Raw genomic sequence first — 25,905 nt, forward strand, 5'->3', positions numbered from 1 at the left:
TGGTATGGTGTGGTAAACTTCAATGTATCCCACAAGGGAAATTACATGCTTGCAGATAAGGTAACGGGTAAGACAATAAGAACAATAAAACATAAAAACAATAAGGACGAAATAAAGACAAAAAAAAAGGACAGAGCGTTCAGACACTGCCAAGTTGCAAAAAACAAACCCGAACAAGGCAATCGATATCATATTATTCAGTTTTAGTCTTAGATTCAAAATTTGAGTTAAAATGTTGAATTGGAAGCCACACGACGTGAAGTTGTAATCGATCAGTCCTTGCGACTCCTCCCACATTCGTGGTCGCTTAGCGTCGTTAAAACACCAGCCCCGTGCCCTGTATTTAGTTATTTAGCTCCATGGTCCGTCAGCTTTATTCCGTACTGATGCTAGTAATGGATTGGTAAGGTATGCATAGTGCGCATAGGCTACACACTAATCCTGTAAAATAGTAGAAGGCTGTACTAGTAGTGATAACGGTTGTTTTCTTCTCGACTTAATTAACTCTTCCTATGCGTTAGGTTTAACCACCAAACAACTTTTATCATACTAACTAAGGTAGCCTAAAAATACCTTTAGCTACACAGATTCATCTCAGGAACACTAACAATAGTAATTGAACTGTAGATAAACGTAACCTACAAACAAGGGCGGCGGAAGCACTTTTAATCTGGGGGGGGGGGCACCGACATCAAAGGGCACTTTGCAGAAATTCGATTGGACTGATGCAGCCTTATATTTAGTACCCTTTATAACTCTCATTTGCGTATACACATCACTCCATCAACACCCCCCCCCCCCCCTCAAGGAAAATATGCATACTAGCACTGCAATATCCAATGTGCAAAATGGGAAACAAGGAACAAGTTTACTTTTGAGACAAAATGAGGTGAAATCATGCTAGTTGCTAATGTAGGAATCTTCCGAATTAGAGTTTATTCTTGTTAATATCTTAACATTTTTTTTCCATTCGAAATAGCTTTGAGTTTGACCCACAGAAATTCATTAAAAGTCAGGGGCGTAGCCAGGATTTGCAAAGTTGTATGCACGACTATCTGAGCGGAGCGCCACCATCGGTTGGCGCGGAGCGTACAAGAAAATTTGTGGTTTTACAAACCCCTCAGATGGCCGGAAACGGCCCTTCCCGAGTGTTCATTCTGGTTCCCTGGCTGCTTACTTGAGACACCTCAATTTTTATGTAGAAAAAGGGCACATTTTTAACCTGAGGAAAAGTGGGGGGCACGTGCCCCCTGTGCCCCCCCCCCGGTTCCGCCGCCCTTGCCTACAAACACAATTTCAAAAACTTTTTTATTACACTGCTCACAGAAAACAATCTGTGTGAAGCCAGCACTATTTGTCTATGAAAATGGCCCAACGCTTTTTGACCACGGCTCCCTAAACGAGGGCGCTATAGCAAAATTCCCCAAAAGTATAAAGTGAACATAAATAAATTTAAGTATCAACAAACAGTTATTTTTTCCTTTTTCGAAACGTATGGAATCACTTTAATGACATCATATTTAACAATACCACCAAATACGAAGTTGTGAACGGCCGTATGGTAATCTAAGTCCCAGCGTTCCAGCGTATTTGGTACGATGTTCATTAAGTAACAAATCTGCTAAAATATGAGGTTGTATAATATTGAATGCAGATGAGGAAAAATAAAATAAAAAAATAAAAAACATATACAGGATTGACATCTATATATTAGGAATGGATTTAGTTTTGGAGTACAATTAAAAACCATGTAAGTAAAAATTTATGAAAAAATGACGGTTACAGTGTTTCATGACACGCGATGAAAGTTTTTCGGGGCCGTCTGCCTTCGATGCATTAAGACACTGTTGTGTGATCGTCGCGCATCCGGTACATGCCTGTGTTTAGCACTTGTGTTCCTAATATGACGTCATCGTTGTGTTGTTTTGAAATCTCAGTTTTCAGAGGTCTGTTTTCTAATTAGTCATTGAGGTTTTGAAGATGATGAGAATAGTTTTGAACATATATTTTCTCTTAGATTCAGAGGAAGTTACTGTCGATTAGTTGGATTTTACACGTCATGGCCTCTTTAACTTATTGCGTGTACCGTTTGTGTTATACACATATATTAACTGATGAATGGTATATATACATATATATAGTCTATATATAAAGTACTAATCGTATAACCAGCATGTTTCAGTGCGAGTGAAATCCGGTGCTGGAGTATTTACACAATACTGCATGCTGTATACCCGCAACAGGTCGAATTCTGTTTACCATTCCAGTAGTATATACCATTTGAACATCTTCACACGAAATTTTAACGAAATAAAATGTTCTTCTTCAAACTGTATCTGGTTTGTGTATGTTTATTAACAGTTGTATTCCCATGGTGAGTTGCTTTCTTTCTTTCTTCATTTTCTATAACTGATGCAACTCCAGGATCGATCATATACTTTCATTAGTAACATTAATGTAGCGAATATTCACTTTCAGATTAAATTCTACCATTGATTTCATAACGTTCTCATAACGTGTTGGACATTTGTTTTAAAATTGTAGAAAGAACAACTATGGGACATCTTTTTGATCCAGTTAAATGCTTGGATATATGTTGTTATGAAGGCTTAGTGATTGATTTATACAGCAAGTGTCTGTAAAACGATCTATATAACTCCAAACTTGTAAAAATCTTGCGTATATTCTTTCATTAATAATATGACATGCTTTTGTATGTTACAAATCCGAAAGCGTTATGACACCTTCATGATTGTCTGCTACTTACGTATTACTGAAACATTCTATTAATGAGCCTGTTAATGTCTTGCTAAGTAGTTGTAAAGTTTTAAAAAACAAGCATATATGATTGCCATGAAAAAAAAGAAGACACTTCCTTAGCTCTTTACAGAAAGACTTAAAATATTCTCTTGCGTTTTTTTTTCTAAAATGTAGAAAACATAAATTAATTTTATCGAAAGCTTGAATTCGCATATTTTTGGCAGCGTATAGTGAAATATTATAAACGAGTTCCATGTCACGATTTTCGCCACCCCAGAATTATCGCGTTCATTCGAGTCAATCCGAAGGTGTTGTCTATATAGACACCGTTCATAATCCATACATATAGTGTTTGCCTGGCACATGTAAGCCCAATTAAACAGGTAAAAGAACGTCATCTGAAATAAAAAGCTGGATCATCTGACATGCAGAGCTGTGTCTCGATTCTGTTATGAACTGGAAAACGAATCTGTAATCTTGTAATATGACATGCCATTTTCATGTATCATGTATGATGTAGAAATCTGAACAGTTCAGAATTGTTGTCATATTATGTTGCTTTTCTGATTAAAAGTTGGTATATTGTTTGTAAACTAATCAATTCAATAAAACATGAAGAAAACAAAAGATGTAACGACACGAATTAGTTAGCCCCTTCCTTTTTGTTTTCACGTCTTTGTCATTTCGTACATTTTAAGTGCTTTTATTTCATTTGCCGGATTTTGTACATTTTCGCCATGTATGTACATACTTTTGTATTGTATTCATCGGTGTAACTCTATGGGGTTGGGAAGGACGAAGCACAGGGGTCAGGAGAATTGAAGGGACCCGAGCCCCCACCCCCTCCTCCAACAAAACATAAAAAAAAATAATACGATGAAAAGTCAATATGACCAAGAAGATATGTGAACTGAATCTAATTGCGCAGAATCTGGCTTTCAATCTCTCGGTTCCCTCATTAAGGGCGCAATTTCATCCTAGGGCCCGGGCCCATCGGCCCCAAGTTAATCTTTACGCCTCTGATTTTGTTGTGAATATGTTTGCATAGTTTTTGAGTAGACTTTTGTATTTGGTGGATGTGAAGAGTTTGTATTTTTATGTGTAACTATCAGTATGTATTTTGAAATAACAAACAGCCTAAGCCAACAGGCACCTTTTTTTAATGTGATAACATTAAATGTTCCTTTGCTCAAGATTATTGAATTTTTGAACATTTTTTACAACGATGTCCTTTCACTATATGTGGACCTATACATATCAAGTATAAAAAGTTCATATATACCGTAGGCTAGCAGGATATATACTTTATGCGGTAATGTCGCAGCTCTTCATTTTGAATTATTGTGATTTATAAGGTATTCGTGCATGTATAGGCTTTGATCTAGCTTGATATCAAATGGATCTTTTCTTAAAAAAGAGTAAGAAGCAAGCAGCACACTAGGTTGGATTGATCTACCAACTGCGAAGTTAAAGGGAGTGAAGACTCGCGAACAAAGAAACGTCTGATGCCGGTAATCTGACATAGTTTCGAATGAGGTGTAACAGAAGTGTTAGACACCACCATCGATCTCAGAAAATACACACACAGCTTGCTACCGTCGGTAATTAGACACTATGGGTACAGTAAATACATGCAGCTACGGTCAATACACAACACAGCGTACACAGCAGCGATGGACATCTCAGGTCCAGCTAAAGATAACAAGGTATCACGTTTCATTACTGTCTGCATTTTGTATCGACAAGAGAAAAACTTCACCTAAAAGCAACGGAAAGTTAACTTTTATAGAGGGCGGCACGCGGTTAGGGGCGAGTCTTCAATGCCTTTAAAAAACTCTTTCCTTCTTATTATTGCTTTTTTTGTCAATTAAAATACATCGCGTATGTGTACACGTATACATGCACGTACACATACAGACATACACATCGCCGTGACGTAGATTCTCTTCGACTTCAGCAAGGATTCCAATTGTTATAACACCAAGCCAAAAAGTGAAGCTTTAGTTGTTCCGTCTGTTTATAGCTCCATGGTCAGAGTGATGAGACCTTAATGACCGGATGAACGAAGCCTTTCATTTTCTAAAATTACAAAATTACCACACCTTGTCCTTACCCTTGTTATTGACCTATTTGGAAACATCATTAGTATGTCAATCATGCAAACGAGGCCGCCTGTAAGGAAGACCTATACCATATATATGCATTGCGTGAATTACAATATTGTTTCAGAGCAACTGCCATGAATGCAAGCTTCACCCCTACCCCCTCCCCCTCCCCCTTTGCCTTCCTGCGTGTTCGAGGTCTACACCCACGCATATAGGCTGAGTTACATTGAGTAGGCTTAGGCTACACAACCGCCATTTTCCAAGCAATTTGTAACGTATATATATAAAATTAAATTGTTTTATGATTGTTTTTACGGAAAGTATCACAAGATAGATAGAAATATCGCAAACAATTACGAAAAACCAACAGTTATTTCACCTAATAGATCAACTCTAAATGCATCGTTACATATCGTGACTGTTATAACTTTGCAGAAGTGATTTAAGAACACAATTAAGCAACAGATAACTTACTAGAATAATAGGGTCTCCGATTGTCAAGTGTATGTATTAGGCTGTCGAAGCTAATTGCAAGTGTCTGCTGGGACTTCATTAGCTCCTCCATCCACTAAGAGCAATCATTTTGTCTGTTTGTGCGGATGTATAATTTACTCTCAACATTTCTTTGCACTGGTAGTGGTAGCGTATTTCTATACAAGATTTTACCGAAACACTTAAAATTGAGGCGCGGACGGGCGGGCCTGTGGTTTGGCGAGGTTGGGTGAAGGCGGCCCTGTGGTATGGCGAGGGTTGGCGAGGGTGGGCGAAGGAGCGGGGCAAATCCTCTTTCCAACTCTCACAAAAAGATACCAAAGTATTTATTAGCACAACCTTGCGTTTATATCTGGGGAGGTTTCTTTTATAACCCCTTTCGCTACATGGGAGTCGGCTTCACCAACATCAAGACCGTCACGTCCCTCCCATCTAAATTCCTGGATCCGCCGCTGCGGTACATGTTTTCGTGCTTGTATAATTTCACCTGACCAAGTTCACTTGGCCTGACAACGTTCACTTGACCTGACCCTTGACCTAATCCATGAAGCATCAATGGTTTAACTTTCTTCTTGCATGTAGGCTATATATGTTTATACTGTATTTTGTGACTCCGCTTAGACCTATACCACGTGAATTTCGGAGACCTGAAGAAATGAAATGGCAGGGTTACAAAATTGTATTGTTATCGTATGGCACTAACCGTTGCTATGTTTTTACTACGTTAACTTTGCGTGATTACTTCAATTCAGTTATACACTGGATCGTTGTTTGTTTGTTCAAATTTTGAAGAAACGCGTCTTGTGACTTTTAGGAAGTGACATTTATATTTCGTAAATAGACCTACCAACCCCCCTCCCCCCCCCAAAAAAAAAAACACCTCTTCGATAATTTCACAGTCCTGTTTAACTATAGTGTATAAACCACTTCTCTCTACCTCATGCCACTGGTTTCTACGCACTCTCAAAATGAAATAAATATATTGTAATATTCCATAAAAGCTTATCTCATGATTCGAAACCATTGAGCATTGTAATCAGATCGAATATATATATAGTTGCAGTGCGGGCTGTACTCCGTAGTATTAAACAAAGCGGTTTTGAAGTTTTCACATATATTTCGGTATAGTATTGCCAAATAATTTTGTACTGCCGTTCTGATGAATAGGCTAACGTACAATAAGCCTACCCGCAGTTGTTTTCTTTTTTCTGGTTTATCATTCTCCGTATCACGTTTAGTTAGTAGTTTTTGACTTTTTCAAATGTTTGGTTTGTTTTATACGAAGCTTTAGCGGGGACATGGTTAAAAAAAAAAAAGTTTTATTTCCTACGTACGTGATAACAATAAGTAGGCCTACGTTCGTGATAATAATCAATACTTACGTCCGTTATAATATTAGGTACGTACGGTGTAATATTATTAAGTACGTGTGTAATATTATTACGTACGTGTGTAATATTATTACGTACGTGTGTAATATTATTACGTACGTGTGTAATATTATTACGTACCGGTACTTGTGCCAGTAATATTAATACGTGATATTATTGCGTACGTATAGGTGGTATACAAGCACGTATGTAACGTATGCGAGCCTACGTGATGCAATGCATGATACATCTGTACATTCCCGACATAGGGATAAACTCGTTCCTCTCTATACTTTAGTTTAGGGTTTCGTCAGAAAGAAATCCTGCATTATTTGGCTGCCAAACATCGGATAATTGTTAGTCATAGACATCTGAAAAGAACTCCGAAGGGACTTTCTTTGTATCCATGCACGTTAACATTCAGACATTGTGGGATGTAGCCAGATTTACATATTAGGGCAAATTACCAACGTCCATTCAGTTACATGGATATCTTTTGGAAGCACTCGACTCAATGGGTGGCTATATGAACTGAGACAAAGAAAGTCTCTTCGGAATTCGTTTCAGATATCTATGGCCTTACTATTTCTGACTAAACCCAAAATCAAAGTATAGAGACGTACGAGTTTATCCCTATCTATCTCGGGAATGTCGATGTAGGTTACACACGTGCTTATGTACCACGTGCGTGATATTATTACGTACGCACGTGATATTAGTACATGCGTAGTTATTGTTATCACGTAGGCTTTGTTCGTAATAAAATCATTTTTTTAACCATGTCCCCTCTAGAGCTTCGTTATAGTTTTAGATATATTTCGCTTTACTGATTTTACCGTTCGCTGTGTAAATAGAGAAGTAGGGAGAATTTCAATTATAGAGTGTTCATGTAATAACTTTAATTCAGGAGTTTACTTTAGTCAGTATGTCACTTAGACTAAACCGACATTCCGCAAACCATGGTGCCTGACCCAAAAGTGGGTCGTGAAAACTTGTCGGTGGGTCGCGTTTTTTTTTTAGAGTCAGATAATTTATATAGATTCTACAGTTTCCGGAGCGTGCCTATACGGACATCGATTAAGTTATTTTCATGAAATTAACTCTAAATTAACTCTAAATAATGGTGCAGCTAGCTTTCATACTTTTCTGAGCATCGACTCTGAGCAGGTGAGGCTCAAGCTCTGTAATCATGGAAGATTGATAGACAGTTAGAACATCTGCTTTACATGCTCATTATACTTTTCCTTACGCATTTTTATGTTTTTAATTTCAATATTTTTTTCAACTCCGGAAGGTTCAAGAGAGAAACACTCGCTGTGGAAGAACCACTATTGGCCGAAAGGAATCGCGAAAAAGAAAACGCAACAATATGGTTATTTGATGAGTTATTCCGGGACTATGATCAACGAATAAGGCCATATTTTGCAAGTAAGCACACGGGTGTATTAGCCATAACAAAATGAACAAAGCAGTACACATATACGTAACAGCGTGTATTCATGGAGGTTATACTAGTGTGTCGCAGGCGTGGCACAAGACTGAAGACTACTTGAGTTAGGAATAAACTACAAGAATATGTTTATCATTTGTTATTATCATCTTTCTAGCAGGTTTATTATTTTGGCTAATGTATTCCTGATTCCAATTTGATAATAACAACCAGCAGCCACTGGCGGATCCAGGGCCTTTGTTTGGGAGGGGCCAAAGTGGCATTGTGATATGGGGGAGGGGTCTAAGTGGAGGGGGTGCCCCCCTCCCCTTTGGAAAATTTTCTATTGCTGAATGCCCTCAGATGCAATTTGGTGCGACAAAAGTGTACAATGGTGATGTTAATTTACTTCTAAAAAAAATGTTTCCCAGGTGTAATTTTCTAAAATATTTATAAAACAAAGTTGGGATCATCTTTCTCAAGAAATTTTATTTCTCATAGGTTATAAATTTCTTACAACCAGCCTGTAACTGCAAAATGGTGTTAAACTGTAAATCCTCATGCTCATACATTTACATAGCTCCCAACTCTTGAGAAGGCAAATGCTGGTCCATGCCACGAATCGCCGTCCTGGGGGAGGGGTATAAGGGGAGGGGTGTCCCCCTCCCCTTTTGATTTTTTTTGGAATCCTGGTGATGCCTACATGTAAAATGGTGGCACTTAGAAAGGCTTTTGTCACCCAAAATTTTCTGAGAAATATGCATTTTTTTGTGTGTAACATCAATAAATTGAATAGTAGGTGATAATTCATTCTTTCCCGTGGCATGAAAATGTTCGCTGCTCGCCCCAATGAAAAGAAATATAGGCTAATTTGAGGTTCAAATGATGCTGTAAAGGAGGTTTTATACTCTATTATGCTAAATGCTAAAGAAATGACGGTTGCTAAGTCAAAATTTGATGCAAATTTTTGTTATACTTGACAATTACAATGCGGATTTTTCGGACGCTTGTGCGGGTCAGCGGGTTTGGGTGTTAGAATGCGGGTCTAATTCCCGCGAATTTAATTTTAAACCAGAAAACGAAAAGGTTTAGAGTAGTCTACCACTGCTATTCCTCTCGATTTTTTTAATTTCTAATCATATGATTTAGCGGATGTTCGGAAACACTTTTTGGCTCACCTTTGGGGGGGGGCAATGGCCCCTTGGCCCCCCCTTGGATCCGCCAGTGCCAGCAGCATGCCCAACATGTCGGGCGTTTACGTTACACTGGTTCAAAAACCTAACGAATGTCTGCAATTGTAAGGTAGCCGAGATATGCCATCAATCTATATTATTCACTTATAGTTGCAAAGGTGTTATAGCTAACTTTTGAGTAGTTTGTTGACAACATTTACCTTTCTATACATCCGAATGTTGTACAAAAACAAAAGTATAATTGTTCCTTTGTTCTATTTTAAGCTGGAAGACCGATAGAGATTGATGTAAGCCTTGGGATTGTGAGCTTTGAGGGCATAAGTGAAACTCATTTGGTAAGAAGATGTCATAAGACTCCGAATGCCGTTAACTCAACTATCGTGTTCATATTTTTTTGTTATTACATAATTAAAATATCACATATTATAACATAATCATTTAAGAGTTCTTCTTGGGACTTGTTTCCCCATTTGCTAACGTAGTGTATTTAATAAAGAAATTTCTGAATGAACTTGATTTTACATAATAGTTAAGTTTATTGCATCAATTACAATAACAACAACAACTGTAACAACAATGAAAAAGAACGAATTGAGTTTTTCAAAATAATTCAGAATTCAGAAATTTGATCAGTCGAGTTAAAACACTTATTTTCAATAGTGAATAAGTTTAATAGTTTGGGATGATATTTATTGATGATATCTATTATTATTTATTGCGGTTAAAGACTATGAATATGCAAACTGTTGTACACATTGATGACGTTCGATGAAGTCGTCTGCATATTCATAAAGCCTCAGTCTTGAGGAATAGCCGTTCGGTTATTTGTTTTCATTCTTGTTCTTGTGTCTAGCCTATTTGAACTCAATATTTGGGCCAAATATGCTAGATTCCTACAAGCATTTGACAATCACACCCCCAGAACTTTGCTTTCTCTCGGGACATTTATTTGTCTGATTTAACTCTCTAAAATGACTATGCTGGAGGGTATGAAGTGCCAATAATATACTTTGGCAACCTTTAGTAAGTTCGAGATGGACACAGTGTTGACTCTATGATATTAGATAGACGTTTATATGATCGTAGTCGACAGTCTTATAGAGTGACACACAAGTTGGTAAAGATAACCTTTATGTTCTAAAATAAGATTATAAAGAAAGAGCGTATAAGACCTCATTATGCATTCCATTATTAACACGAACTAACCAATGCCTATCTCTACAATCGTTTTTCTTTTTTCTTTTTGTGGTACTGTTGTGTAGTTAACAATCACACACACACCCACACACGCATACATTAAAATAAACACACAATGTATCACCAACACAGTGGACAATTTGAGCTGGACCCAGTACAGTCGTAGATTGAACCAGGCTGTCAGCGATGACTCGAGTGTACTTGCTAAATATGTCCTTCCAACACTTCGCTCTGCTGCAGCGGTAACGTTATTCTGCGATGGACATTACGTAATAGTGATACGCATAGATACGCGTAAATTTCGACAGACTATATTACGTACAGTAAGGAACCAAGATTAATCGACGTACATCCACCCGCGCATGCGTCAGAGTAAAGTTTGATCGGACACCAATGTGTCTGTTTGAAGTTTACATTCACTCGATCTCTACGAATGAGCGAAAATTTTGGCAAAAACAATGTATCGTTATAATTGTGTGATTATTAATTATACACAATAGTAAACAATAATTAATTAGTAAGTAATAATTAACACAATATTAGCCTACCAATAAAGTAATTTAAGGCCGTCGAGATTGAATGCATGACGACCTGGCTTTAAGCTTACTTGAAGTCGGTTCTACTACATCATTCTTTGTCCGAAAGGTTGACCGATTAACTTAATCCCTCGACTGTAATAGTTGATCGGTCATAATTGTCTATTATTAAGAAAACCTTTCCTCTTTTTCACCAGGACTTTACGGTTAACGCTTATCTGATTCAATGTTGGACAGACCCTCGTTTGAGGTACAATGCCTCATTCATTCTGCCCCCCACGTCTTATTACGCCAACAGGGTGTGGCTACCAGACCTGATATTCATGAATGCTAAACTAGCGGAACTACATAGGGTGACCCTTGTTAACAGAGTGGTGGAAATTAATCCAGATGGAACTGTTTGTCTGACTCAAAGGTTTGTTGATGGAAAAGAAGCAAAGAAATTTATGGATGGAACGGGATTCGAGCCATTGACCACTCTGGGGTAAAACATTGACCATTCTGGGGTACAGCTCAGAGCCCAGAGAGGTCAATGACTCGAGTCCCATTTTAACCTTAATTTTTTTTTATTCTTTTCCATTGTCTAAAATTTCCAACTCAGTCTTCCATCACCTGTTGTAAGATTTTAATGTGATAAGATCGCAAGAAAGAAAATCATTTTCTACCCGCACCCGAAAGATTTAAAAACAAATGACCATACACTGTCAACATTTTCCATACGTTTAAACTGTCACCTTCAGAGCCATATGATATTGCAATGGTTTTACCTAATTTAAAAATCAATATAGCTCATAAGCCAGGTATTAACGGAGTCTCGGCAGTGCCATGAGAAAGTTTTATTTTTTATCTCGTGATAATTATCTCGACATCTTTTGATGATCCCAGAAAAAATAATGTCGAGATAATTTGATGATCTCGAAATAATTTCCCCGAAAAAATAGACACTACAGAGTTAGATGCATGAAGTAAGTTAAGTCTAAGTTATTTTATTTTCATCCATATAGGTTGCGTTTAACATTAGCTTGTGGTATGGACTTTACACACTTTCCGACAGACGAACAACGGTGCCCTATCGACATGGAAAGTTGTAAGTATATAGAAACTGTATAACTACATTAACTCATAGATTTGACTGATATTCAAAACAGAATCACGCTAAGTAACGCTTATACACAACACGATGACCGAGTACAAAAGAATAACAATATTTCTGCCATTCCAAGTGACAGGTTTTCATTCCAATGTTTATAAACTCAGAGTAAATTATGTGCATTTATGGTTCAGTATATGCAATATTGCCCTTTGACCTTCTCTCTATACGTGTTTTATATGTCGGTTCTTCGAGAAGCCTGATATTGGCCTAAGTATAACAATATATACGATATTTACATTTGATCTCACGATCCTTCTCGATCGTTTGGCCATGTGTACACATAGTGTCGATCGCTCATTAGCATTTAACCATAGTTACGTGTCCAGAGGTTCGAAACGGGTAAGGAAGGTCGTAATTCCACTGTAGGCGTTTTTCACCTGTATATATATATATATATATATATATATATATATATATATATATATATATATATATATATATATATATATATATATATATATATCCCTCCCCTTACACCCCTCCTCCTTGAAGGTTTTATAATTTATTGAAACAAAGGATAGACATGTGCAATATCATGGCAGATACTTAGTAGATTTTCTATTTCGATCAACATATATAGTATTTTATATATTATTATTATTCACTTCACGCAATCACGTCTTTTGTCGGTTCGTTCACTGTTACTATATACAAGACTGTATATACTACAATGCATTATTATCGAACCGCAAGGCGTGGCAATACTTGTAAGCCGCAGTTCATTGTGTTGATGTACGGTTACTTTCTGGAATAATAGTTCTCACCAATTGAAATACATCGAACTCAGTAATGTAAATAGTCTACTGACATGTATTACATACAACAGAATGACGTCAGTGCCCCATAAATACCTGAACATGGATAATGAAACGGTAACATCATCAAGATGTTTCGTCAATAAGAAAAACAAGAAGAAATAATCAAATGAGAATAGCGCCATCATTTAACTCGATGCGTTTCTGTCAGCCAAATTCACCCGAGCGTGTTTGGTTACATCTTTTTTCCTTTATTTTCCTAATCAAATAATGTATTCTAGCCCTCTGTCAGATTATATATATATGCCTTTATAAAAACACGATTGAGTAAAAGTTACTTCAAATGTTTTTTTCATATAAAATTAGATTTAAGGCCCGATCTATTGATGTAATGTGTTTGAATGTTTCTTCACGAAATGAATACATGCTTGCTTCTTGATGGCTTAAAATTGACATTTGAAGCGGTCGTTGACTAGGCACCGAATGTTTTGTTGTTATATTTTACTGCGTTGTTTCAGGAAAGATATCAAGTTTGACAACGTACCCGTGTCACGGAATCGGTCCATTAATATTTGGATTCATATGGGACTTTAAACTGTTATTACAGTCGTTTGATTAATCATCATGACATCACTATATTTATAAATATATATATATATATATATATATATATCTTTCTCTACCTGTATCTTTATAAATATATTCCCAAGATAGATCAACCTTTGTATGAGTTATTTACTATACCGTCAAGATGAAAACAAAATTTGACATGTTTTTTCCCGTTACATCTCGATAATCTTACTCTGGGTTATCCAATGGTGAAATGTAGCAAGCAATGTCAGAATTGTTGAATGTATATACGTAGGCAATGTATATGAAGGCAACTTAAAACAGCTTGTTTTTTAGCTTTTGGACGGTAACTATAGTAACCAAACCCGATGCCAATTACTAAAACTAACAGACCCTTCGAGAGTTGGACACCAAATGAAGTTTAGTTAATTAATAGTAATTAATGGAACTTTCATATTAGTATTCATCACATATATAAAATGGAAATTATAGTTCAAGCTAATAAAGTACATGATGTTAGAGTTTAGTTCTTAATAGAATCGAAAATAAATTCCATCATATTCGTCTCAAAATGTGATCTTGTAAATGTGCAATTAAATATGAAAAAGTAAAATTAAATAATATTGAGCCTTGACAAGCAAGCAAACATTCCAAATGTAGGCCTTTCACATTTTCATCAAAAAATTTTTTTTTACCATATCTCAAGGTTGGAACACAATATTGAGATCGGGTTTTCAATTATAACTGACATGTGGAAATATTTTTCTCTCATATACATAGTCTGACCCTGGATTATTCTTTAAACAAAGTCAATGTATCACTGGACATGTAGGCTATAGTAGGAAGAAAACTGTTTGCGAGGAATGCCTGAGGTGAACTTATAAAGGGTTGCAAGTGGCATCAAGAGCCAGGTCAGGCCCGGGGGATAATTATGTCTCTGCACCGCCATTTTGAAAACTTCATGAAAATTGGAAACACATTATTCTTCGTTCCATATTTGTCCGGATCCCCTTTCGCCCCTCTTACGTCAGGAACTATAGGTGAGGCAAGGAGACAGAATTGGGCAGCAACAGGGAGAGAACAAGTGAAAGCACGCGTATAGGATGCGACAAGGTCCATCTTTATCTAGAGGAAGATGGTTCGGGACATATAGACGATTATAAAGAGTTTACATTTAATGGTAGATAATCCTCGCGATGGGTTGGTTTTCCTATACCGTCGGTGTCGGCACAGTGTGCTTGTAAGTTGCTCTTTATCAGCGATTCGAGATGACTACACGATGAGGAGTGATAACTGACCATGAGAAGAAGATGGAGGGTCCGAAGGAGAAGGAGGGGAGTGCGACTGAGATGAAAGATTATCCTTCGCTTTATTTTGTTCTCTTCACTTATCAGTCGACAATTATTAATGAATCGATTTTTTTCATTCCTATTATTGTATAAAATAATTTGTAGCTTAAATATGTATTACGTTATTATATATTATTAACTTTTCGTTATGAACTTTGTGAATAATTACAACGCCCAGGATCGTATTATAGGTATATCGTTAATCATCAAAATTGCGTTACCTTTTCCGAGATATTTTGGTGAAGAAGTAAAGAAAATATGTGTTATTATATATTTTTAAGCAAGCTAAATTTATATTAAATTTCATACAGAATTTTGGTTGCAAAGCATAAATCTGTATTATTTGCTTCTCTTTGCTATATATATATATATATATATATTATTTTCTACCTTCCAATATAGTTGAGTACAACTCCAGATTTCTTCACATTAAATTCTCGAAAGAAGCACCAGTCTTTGTCTTTGGGGGACATTCAAAGATTCCACATTTTACTTTGCGGGGCGCAATTCTTGGTAACTGTGATAAGAAATTAGCATTTGGTAAGAATTTTAATACACAATTATTATTAGTAATTCAGCATAGCACGCTGTAGGTTCTCTCTTGTGTAGATGTTAGTCCTTGATTGATTTATGAGGCAGATGATAAGTCATTATATGTTAAAAAAAATGTATCCTTTTGAGGATTAAGAGGAATATTTACGTCACTTTCATCCAGGATTATCAGGATCTGAAATCTATCTAATCTCATGTTTATAAGTAAGCCTATATTCTTCCGAACAGGCCTATATATGTACTTTAAACCCCAATTAACAGCCACAACGTGTTTTGCTATCACCACATCCAGTTCGCACAATGTTTGAAATAGACTGGACTTTCATTTCTCCTTTCAAAGCACTTTTTCTCTCAGTATGAATATCAAATTTCTATAAGATAATAAAATCGAAACATTCAGTGGCGTGCGCAAAGGGTGGGAAGGAGGAGGAGGGGGTGGGGGGGGTGGCTCGTCTCCGTCGTTACTCGGACGAAACTGGTTCAAAAGGTGGATTTTCTTTCACATTCTGTCGGGGAAGAAATATACCACACCTCCGATTGTACATGCACCTTTTCAACATGCTCACACAAAATTAAAGAGTACTTATTAGCATGGTTTATGATAGTATAAATACGCCTCAGAAATGCACCACTTGACGTCAGATCTTTGAACTTTCCTACATGGGAGTCAGTTTCAGCAACCGAATTGAAACACCACCTCCTTTATAAAAGTCTCTTTTCGCCATACCACGATACCGCTAACATAAAGATTCATGTCCCTGCCTAAATTAGTAGGGAGGGGGAAGGGGGGGGGCGGATTTAGAATCCCCACCTTTAAAAATCTGGGTATGCCACTGGAAACTGCTCTTGCTGTCAGTACGTGTGCTTTCAGACATGACGTGAGAGGATAGTGTAGAGTGTTATTAACAATTAAAAATTGTCCCCAAACGGACTGTATTACAAAGTAAATTTTAGATAGATTTTCTAAGATTCTGCATGGCTATTACATAATTAAACATATGTGTTTTACGTGACCTTTGAACCTACCAATGTTGTCGATCACGCGGATGGGGATAGGATATATACTTTAGTATACGGGATAGGATATAGGCTATATACTTTAGTATACATAAACTATATTATCCTGACTATTTTTTGTTTGTTATAGGCCTATCCATAATATCTCCTGTACGGATATGTCCGGATGTTGCAGGTATTACTGTATCCTCGAAGAAACTTGCAAGTACTTCAGAAATGGTTTGTTTGATTTCTTTGTAGGGTCCATATCTTGTATCAGGGTAGAGTTTCTCTTCCAGAGACAGATCGGCTACTACATTCTCCACGCCTACATACCATCATTGACTCTCGTCGCGTTGTCATGGGTTTCATTCTGGATCGATATACGTAGCGCCCCCGCAAGGGTATCCCTGGGTATTACTACCATACTAAGCATGTTAACCATATCGAATGGCGTGAAGATGGATTTACCTCGTGTAGCTTACGTCAAGGTAAAATATAAAATTAATGTTACAATTGCAATTAACATTTTTAATTAACAGATTGAGAGGCTTTTATCGCTTGTGGGAATATAATTATGATATGCTTCATTTCAGTTGGTTGATATATATGTATATACTTAATCTGACCCTGTAGCGTTGTTTGTAACTTCAAGTCTCTCCAACGAGAGAAGATGCTCACAGTTCTGCTTCACTATAAGATATGGTTTAGCACTCTAATTAGGCTGTTGTGTCTATAACTTTATGCGGGAATAATTCCTACTCGATGGAGATTTTATTTTTACTTTTTGCAAGTCCATAAGATTATCACTCTTTTAGGGAGTGAATTTAACTGTCATCGAAGAGGCGATTCACACAAAGCCTGCTAGGAATATTTTGCATCTAATTGGAGATTTTCACTCTTTAAGGAAATAGTATAGAAATCACTCCTCAAAAAGAGTGTTCAACATGGACACTCTCATAGCGTGGTTTTTCACTTTCGGAATTAAGCGTGTACTTTGATGATTTCCCCCATTTCTTCAAATCCGTTGTCAATCGGGGCAGGGTAGTGGAGTGTGTATCTGCCTTCCTGCGTTTCAGCCTGACACAACAAATGTAAAGTAGTGTATAGCGCTATGTTACTGTTACTTTGATGGAAGATGCTCGAACACCCTTCTACATGGGAAGTCGGTATCGACCACCCCATTACTACACCCCGTATGAACTTCTGGGTCCGCCCCGGTATTCTCTCATAGCACACAAAGAGGGCAAGCATCGTTTTAGTACGAGGGGGGGGGGGCGGGGGGCTATAAAACGTCATGTCGTCCAGGGGAGGGATCTAATAGGAGGGGTGACCCTTTCCCCATTGGTAAATTGGAGGCCTGCTTAGATGCAAAATGGTGCTAGACTATGTTTTAACTTTTGAAAGAATTTTGAAGAATCTTCAACTGTTAAGGTATAGTACAGCATATACATGTTACATATTTATGCGGTGATGGTGGTGGTGGTGGGGGGGGGGGGGGGGTTGGTATAGTTGGTGGTGTCCCTGACAGCATGGCATTTATCTCTTTCAGGCTATCGATATCTGGTTTGTGGTGAGCTACATTTACGTAATAGGGGCACTTCTTGAATATGCAGTAGTACACTATTTAGCCGTACAATCAACACACCTCGTGACAACTGAAAGAGAAAAGGTGAGATGATCTTAGATGTTAAATTACCAAAAAATAAAAGCTCTTAATGTGGTGCACGGTTCGGATTTCCATTTTAAGACTTCAGTATGAAAGCAATGAAAAACATGATTGAGTGTTTAATGTATATTTATTACGAGCACGGCATAGTTGCTGCGTAATGTGGCGATCAGAACCACACAACCCTAACTAGTTTTGTGTCCTTCATGATATCACTGTGGTCTCTTAATGAAAGAAAAAAAAATGACCTAAAAGGCATGTAATGCATTTTACGGATTTTTGATAAAAATCATAAAATAATACTATAGTAATTAACATATTGTAATATATGGTGTGCACTTTCTTTAATTCTTCAATCAGTTTAGCAAAACTTCTCCCAACGCCCAGACATGTGTTGTGATGTTGAATGTGTTTCATCTCAATGTTTATTGACAGAGTTAATCTTTAACATATATTTAATAAAAAAATGATCGATTCATTTTTTAATAAAATTGTAAAATGATAATAAATAAATTGAAAAAAAATCCAAGGAAACCTTCACAAACTATCTTTCTATTCTTTCTTAATTTCAGAAAGAAGTATCCGAAAGAAACGACACAAAGGATGGACTGATTTTGTACAAGAAACCAACATTTAACATTAATAATTATTCAATGTTCCACAGAAAAGAGGAAACTTCATCACCGAAACCTGAACTTTGGGCTTCATCAGACAAAAATTTGTCAAATTATAAATACGTCAAAGGTCAAAAGATCGATAAAATAAGTCGTCTTTGTTTTCCATTTAGCTTCATCATATTTCTTGCACTTTATTCCTATATATCGACACCACATCTGGCAGTGCCTGACATGACGATCCAACAATTAGAGGACGCTGTTGCACTTCTCCGGATTGGGTCTTGACTGGATATAAGGATCATAACACTGCTGAGCGTGTAAGCCGAAGCATATTGATCCATTTGCCAACTTGTTCCGTAGTTGAGATAAAAATATATGTATATATTTTAAAGTTATTTGTAGTACTTGTCAGATGTTTGTCTGGAATTGTTCAATCGACATTGTAAAATGCATACGTGCTCCTTTAAAGTTGATTGTTATCTGTTTGAGCAAGCTCAAAGCTTGCCAGCACTCATAGTGATTGATGTGTCTGTCACATACGACTTCTTTGTTAAGGTTGATAGTGCACACAGTTTGGAAGTGGCTCTGCAGACTTATTTGTCCGTCCTTTAAAGATCTCCAGTGTCTCAAGGGTCCCCAGGGTATCCAGGGTCCCCAGGGTCTAGACGCAGCAGGTGCTCTCCGGTAGAAGGTTCAATTTCTGTGTATTTCATGTTTACTCCCTATAAGCGTCTGTACTCCAAATATTGGGTACCTCGTTCGCTATAGCTCAAGGCACTGGGTAAATCCCCGAAGTACTCATATACACCAATCTGTTTGCAGTGATCTGCTCTCCTCGGTGTCTGTACCATTATGTATCACTGTATGCTTAAAACACACACACACGTACCTGATTTTTTTTTTTTTTTTTTTTTTTTTTTGCGAAAACACATCAATAATAATCAAAACTGACATGTCACCCTCTGCACCAATTTGTTTTCTCAGAATTATAAATTTGAAATTAAATTTTCAGTCATAACCGGAAATTGAATAGCCTTGTCCATCGATACATTTCGTACTAACCTAAATAATTCATTTTTCGGTTTAAAAGTCCGGGAATCACACAGAACTTATTTTCTATTTAAAAAAAACGACGAGGCGTCGAACGTAGGGCGTTCAATAGACGTGGTTCAAATATGTGAACGCTCAGGGGCCATAAAAACTTGGGAATTACTCAATGGTTGGTTCAACACAAGTTTTCATTGCCGCCTGTGCAAATTATTTTACCTCAATGAAACGTTTAATAATATTAATTAACACTCCTTATTGACGGGGAATAATTCGGAACCTGTTAAACTTATGCGTCAAGACGATCATGGCCTGTAATATTTAACAAAATTTTTTTTTTGTTGATATTCCAAGACATGCGGAGAACGTGTTGTTCGATTTACAAGATTTTGTGCAATATTGCTAGCCTCTTACGAGGCACATTCACCTATATTAACATTAAAACAGAAACTGTCACCTTGTCTCCAGTAGCTTGTATGTTGAAGAAGTATTTCGTTGTACTTTCTAAAATATAACTTACCATTCCGTACATCTTGTTTTTGGTTCAGTGTATATAATATATTTGGAAACGCCCATGATATAATCTGTGTCGTGTATACCAGACTAAAGCATTGATTATATTCGATAACAAAATAAAGAGTTTAAACAAAAATAACAAGTGAGACAAATATAATTCAACATATTTTTTATTTTGTCAACTCATGAGTTTTGTTGTTTCAAATCGACTAAATCAATACGTGCCCATTATCCCAAAACATTGCCATTTTCGTCTAGTTTTAGCTGTGTGTCATTTCCTATAAATTATTTCTACAAATGAGGTTGCAAACACATGATACAAATTAATACAAAATATAAATTATGTATATTTTATCCTCTGTATTGCTTCGTTTGACAAGCAGAGGGAAAATATCCATAAACAAGACACTCGACCTTCAGTCAAGAATGAAAGAATCCTTATCGACATTAAATTGCATTAGAAGTCACGTTGGGTTCTTGAAATATTTGCACAGACGGATTGGTCATGTTTTAAGCACATAAGTACTGCTCGGCGGGTAGATTTGGTCCAGGTGTAGACTTCCCTATACCGGCATACCGACTCGAAACCGGCGCACGGTAGTGTCCGGGGAGATGATCTTGGCGCCGATTTCTTCTTCGTCTCGAGAGATGCTATAGTATCGTCTGCAGGCACCAAATGCCCCACTTATTTCAACATCCGGTAGATATTTAAGCCTCGGTACGCACTCTGCTTCGGAACAGTTACCTCAAAGTCTCCATTCTCCCTCCGCAATCTCTGATATGATTCAAGCTTTGATACGATTGACTCTTCTGATATTTCTGTCCGAGAATCTCTTCACATTCTCACCCAACCCCAACCCCAACCCCAAACCCCACCCCCATCCCCCAAGCCCAACCCCAAGCCCAAGCCCAACCCCCCACCCCAAGCCCAACCCCCAACCCCAACCCCGATCCCCCTCTCCCACCATATGGTCGCACTGCATATGTCAATAAATCAGTTGTTATGTCTTAAACAAGGAGAGATCATTAATTTTGCGGTCGTTAGTGGTGTATATAAGAAAAAAATAATATAATATGAAAATGGAAATATCCCCTTTCAGTCATACAACGTCAGGAATTATTAAATGCTCTCAGAAATTTGACCAAACGGTTCAACCAACCTCCAAATATCTTTCATATTATAGACTATTTGAATATTCTGTTTCTTGACTGCAAGGATGAGGCTGAAATATCAATAAGAAGTCAGTGAATAATATCCACCACCACCCCCTCCACCCGACCCCCGCTACAAAGACACACACTCACCGTGGATGCAAGGGCTCAGTAATCTATGTTAATAGACAGCGTAATAGTAATAACCATTGTTGCTACCTATACTCGAAAGGGGTTTGGATTGAATGGATATATTTTGATCACATAAAAAAGAAAGAAGATACATCAAGACAGACACACACACACACGCACACACACACACACACAACGAATGAAATGATTTATGAGACTGGACATTTTTAAGGTATAAAAAGTTGAAAAATGTTACGGGCAATTGTGAGTTTGCTGAAATGAACAAGGTTTAGTGAGACGGTTGACTTTTAAATATACAAAGGAGATATAATTGCTGGCCGCTGTTCAAGCTATACATGGACAGGTTTCTGGCCAAGTCACGCACGTATACATTGTCACGTTGACAGGTAAAAGGGACGTGGCAAAATGGTTCGTCATTCGACATCAGTAGGTTTGGGGAAATGATGAATGGGAAACTTCCTGCATTTCAAGTTGTGTAACTTTGAATATGACTTGACTGATAGCTGCAGGTTCTGTATAGTCAGTGACCACTTAATCTATATATCAAAGGTGTCGTCGTTCGTTTCAACTTGCTACATGTCACTGTCGTTTTGTTTAAATCTTCCAGAACGTCAATCTGTTAGTACAAACTTTTGTGGTGGTCATCCTATCAGAAACAGAGGAGGAATTCCACGCAGTCTGTTTATTTCTGGAATATTTCACTATCAAATAGCGGATGTTAGTTTGGATGATTTTGATTTGACCGATTTGAAATAATTACACTAAAAACATTATTTTGAGAATGATGAATATGACATCAAATTGAACTATGATGTTTCTTAAATCATTCTTGTTTGCGTTGTTCCACGTAGGATTGGTGGCAACATCTATACATATCCAGCGAGGTATAGATGATACTAATGTTTTGGAGGGTGAAAAGGTTCTGTTGACCTGTGAGTTGAAGGATGTTGGATCTCGCAGAATTATCTGGTATCACGACGAAACGAAGTCAGTACTCACCATAGGGAGACATTTAAGGCGTTCCTTGGATTTAAATCGGAAGGGACGATATTCCATACGAGGAGGAGGTCAGAAAAGTGAGAAATTCAATCTTCAGATATTGAATAGCCAGTTAAGAGATACAGGTAATTACATATGTGCATTGGAAGAGATGGGTACAATAATACCCTTAAGTCAGGGAACCCTGTCTGTGTTTCCTCTGCCCGATGACTCATCCCCAAGATGCCATGCTTCTTACCTGGCTGCATCTCCCGCCCATCCTCTTGGGTACGTCGACCTCACATGCTCGTGGAGTGGTCCTACGGGTGTCGACTTCCAAGGGGAGTGGTATCGAAATGGAGTCGTCCTCAAGAAGCAATCACATTCATCATCAAAGGTTCATCTTCAACATTTGCTTGATGAAGAAGAAGATGACGTTACGTTTTCTTGCCTCATATCGAGTCCGCACTCTCAGTCTTGGAGACGCTCCTGTTCTGTAACGCCACTTCAAGGATCTGGTCAAATGGTTCGTATACAACCTTTGGCAAACAAGGAAGTAATCGGCCACAACGCCACGTTCAAGTGCATAGCGAAAAATGCCACCAATGTTACATGGTATCTGGATGCAATGTCGGCGGCTACGTTTATGGAATCTGGTCGTTTTCAGATAAGTGAAAACAATAGTCTCATCATCTTGAGAGACTTACAGGAGATAGACAACGGTACAAAGCTGACATGTTCAGCGGAATTCATTGACGGATCGCATATTTCTACTTTTCAAATACTGTCGCTCTCTACCGAGTCGGAGTTTGAATCTACAGCTTCCCAATCCACAATAGCGTTTGGGCTAGCGAGAGCTGGGCTACCAAAATCAATGTTGTTGTTGCCGATCACTGGAACATGCATTGTTTTCCTATCGATATTGATTTTGATAATTGCTATTAGTTATCGGAAGAAGGAGGGAGAAAGAAATAACCCACTTAAAAATAACTCACTGAAGAGGAGGCAGAGGGAGGTACTTCGCGAAAACGTACGCGTTGATCCCGAGGTAGAGTATCCATGCATCTCCAAGGAGGACAATGGGGGCTCAGAATGTGTCAGGGAGGAATGGGTTCACGTGAAGAAAGCAAGTGACAATTCAACATCTGACTATAAAGTTGTCACGGGTTTCAGAAAACTGATACCTACGCCCGAACAGATCTTACCTCATTATGCAAAACCAAACAAATCTAAGCAGCCCGAGACAACAAATCGAGACAAGATTATCAGCTTAGGGAGTGATAATATCAGCTTCTATGAAAATGTCTCCAAGCACAACTCTCTGACGTCACAGATGTCAAAAGATAGCATCTACCTACCGACTTTAAATTCCGAAGCGATTTACGAGGCGTTGCCAAGAGTGACTAATTCCACCGCTAAACTTGAAGAAGAAGCAGAAGAAGAACAAGAGGAGGAAGATAAAGAAGGAAAAGAAGGAGCTAATTTGAAGAAGACTCTTGGGGATGATGAAATGATATCAGAAACTATTTATGCTGAAATCGAAGAAAAGCTTGCAGACGATTTGAAGGATATAGATCATGTGTCAACAGGTTCCGCACTTTACAAGAACAAACAGTCACAGAAAGGAGAAGAAATATATGAAGCCATTGATGAGATGTAAATCATATACTTAAATATGAAATATCTTTGAGCCTGGCAGATTTTTGAATTACCATTTGAAGCAACTTGTATTTTACGAGAGATTCTTTGCCGGGATTTTTGTTAAACTATTTGCCGTTGCCATATATCCCCATGCTACTTCCATTCTCATCTATGCCATGCATGTTTGGCCAGTGAACTTAGAAGAGAAAGTTAACTATTTCGAAATCAAATAGCTCTTCTTATCAAGAAAACTTGTGTAAAAGTAAGTTGGCCTGACGTTTCGATCCTAGCAGGATCTTCTTCAAAGGCTAACAACAAAATGCTGCAAGAACACTGCAAGAAAAATTGCAGCAATTTGAAAAAAAACTGCAAATTTGAAAAAAAACTGCAAGAAAAATTGTATAAAATGTCATCATGTACTCTCGTACAAGTATGTCACTTGTGTGGTTCTTGGTTTTCTGCCATGTATATGTAACGTCACGCGCCGGCGAGTGACACGTCGTATGTCATTTAATACGTGTAAGATGTTCATGACGAACGAAGTCAATGTTCTTTCTGTATTTTTATGTCGCACATTGCTGTTCGTGCTCCGAGATATCCCTTTCACCCTGTATGTAAGGTTATACTGTTAAGCTTTGGTCATTGAGACCATATAGCTGAATGACGTATCATTTGTAGCGTATCTTGTTTGTTTGACCATGGCCTCCATAGTTTGACCGTCTCTCTGTTTTGTATTTGAAGTAATCCCAGCATGCATTACAATATGCCTCACCAAGGGCGGCGGAACCGGGGGGCACAGGTGGCACGTGCTCCCCCCACTTTTCCTCAGGTTAAAAATGTGCCCTTTTTCTACATAAAAATTGAGGTGTCTCAAGGTAGCAAGAGGCCAGGGAACCAGAATGAACACTCGGGAAGGGCCGTTTCCGGCCATCTGAGGGGTTTGTAAAACCAAAATTTTTCTAGTACGCTCCGCGCCAACTGATGGTGGCGCTCCGCTCAGATAGTCGTGCATACAACTTTGCGAATCCTGGCTACGCCCCTGACTTTTAATGAATTTCTGTAGGTCAAACTCAAAGCTATTTCGAATGGAAAAAAAATGTTAAGATATTAACAAGAAATAAACTCTAATTCGGAAGATTCCTACATTAGCAACTAGCATGATTTCACCTCATTTTGTCTCAAAAGAAAACTTGTTCCTTGTTTCCCAATTTGCACATTGAATATTGCAGTGCTAGTATGCATATTTTCCTTGAGGGGGGGGGGGGGGTGTTGATGGAGTGATGTGTATACGCAAATAAGATAATATAATAAGAGTTATAAAGGGTACTAAATATAAGGCTGCATCAGTCCAATCGAATTTCTGCAAAGTGCCCTTTGATGTCGGTGCCCCCCCCCCCCAGATTAAAAGTGCTTCCGCCGCCCTTGTGCCTCACGTAGTAATGGATGCAAAGGATACAAAACTGTAGGGATGCTTTAACTATCCTTTTATTCATTACTTATGTAGAATGTAGGTTAACCGACAATGTCACGTATTATGTTAGAGGGTTAAATAATGGTCACACAAGTCAAATTTTTAAGGGACGGTTTTTTTGTGGGGGGCGCACTTTCACAAAATAAAATATGATATCCCGTGTCTAATTCAACTGAAAAACTATATGAGATCCAAGCAGCTGAG

General features: G+C 37.8%; 1 protein-coding gene across 1 annotated transcript; it reads left to right on the top strand.

The window, feature by feature from the left end:
- Positions 1–2,234: 2,234 nt before the first annotated feature.
- Positions 2,235–19,662, top strand: LOC139978789 (glycine receptor subunit alpha-2-like). The gene is made up of 9 exons (XM_071989283.1): positions 2,235–2,374; positions 8,022–8,155; positions 9,614–9,684; positions 11,280–11,497; positions 12,087–12,169; positions 15,312–15,449; positions 16,719–16,948; positions 18,010–18,129; positions 18,699–19,662. Exons 1-9 carry the CDS (start codon positions 2,316–2,318, stop codon positions 19,026–19,028), a joined length of 1,383 nt encoding a protein of 460 aa, XP_071845384.1. The 5' UTR covers positions 2,235–2,315; the 3' UTR covers positions 19,029–19,662.
- Positions 19,663–25,905: the final 6,243 nt, after the last annotated feature.

This window comes from Apostichopus japonicus, chromosome 13 (assembly GCF_037975245.1).
Source record: "Apostichopus japonicus isolate 1M-3 chromosome 13, ASM3797524v1, whole genome shotgun sequence".
NCBI classification, from domain to species: domain Eukaryota; kingdom Metazoa; phylum Echinodermata; class Holothuroidea; order Aspidochirotida; family Stichopodidae; genus Apostichopus; species Apostichopus japonicus.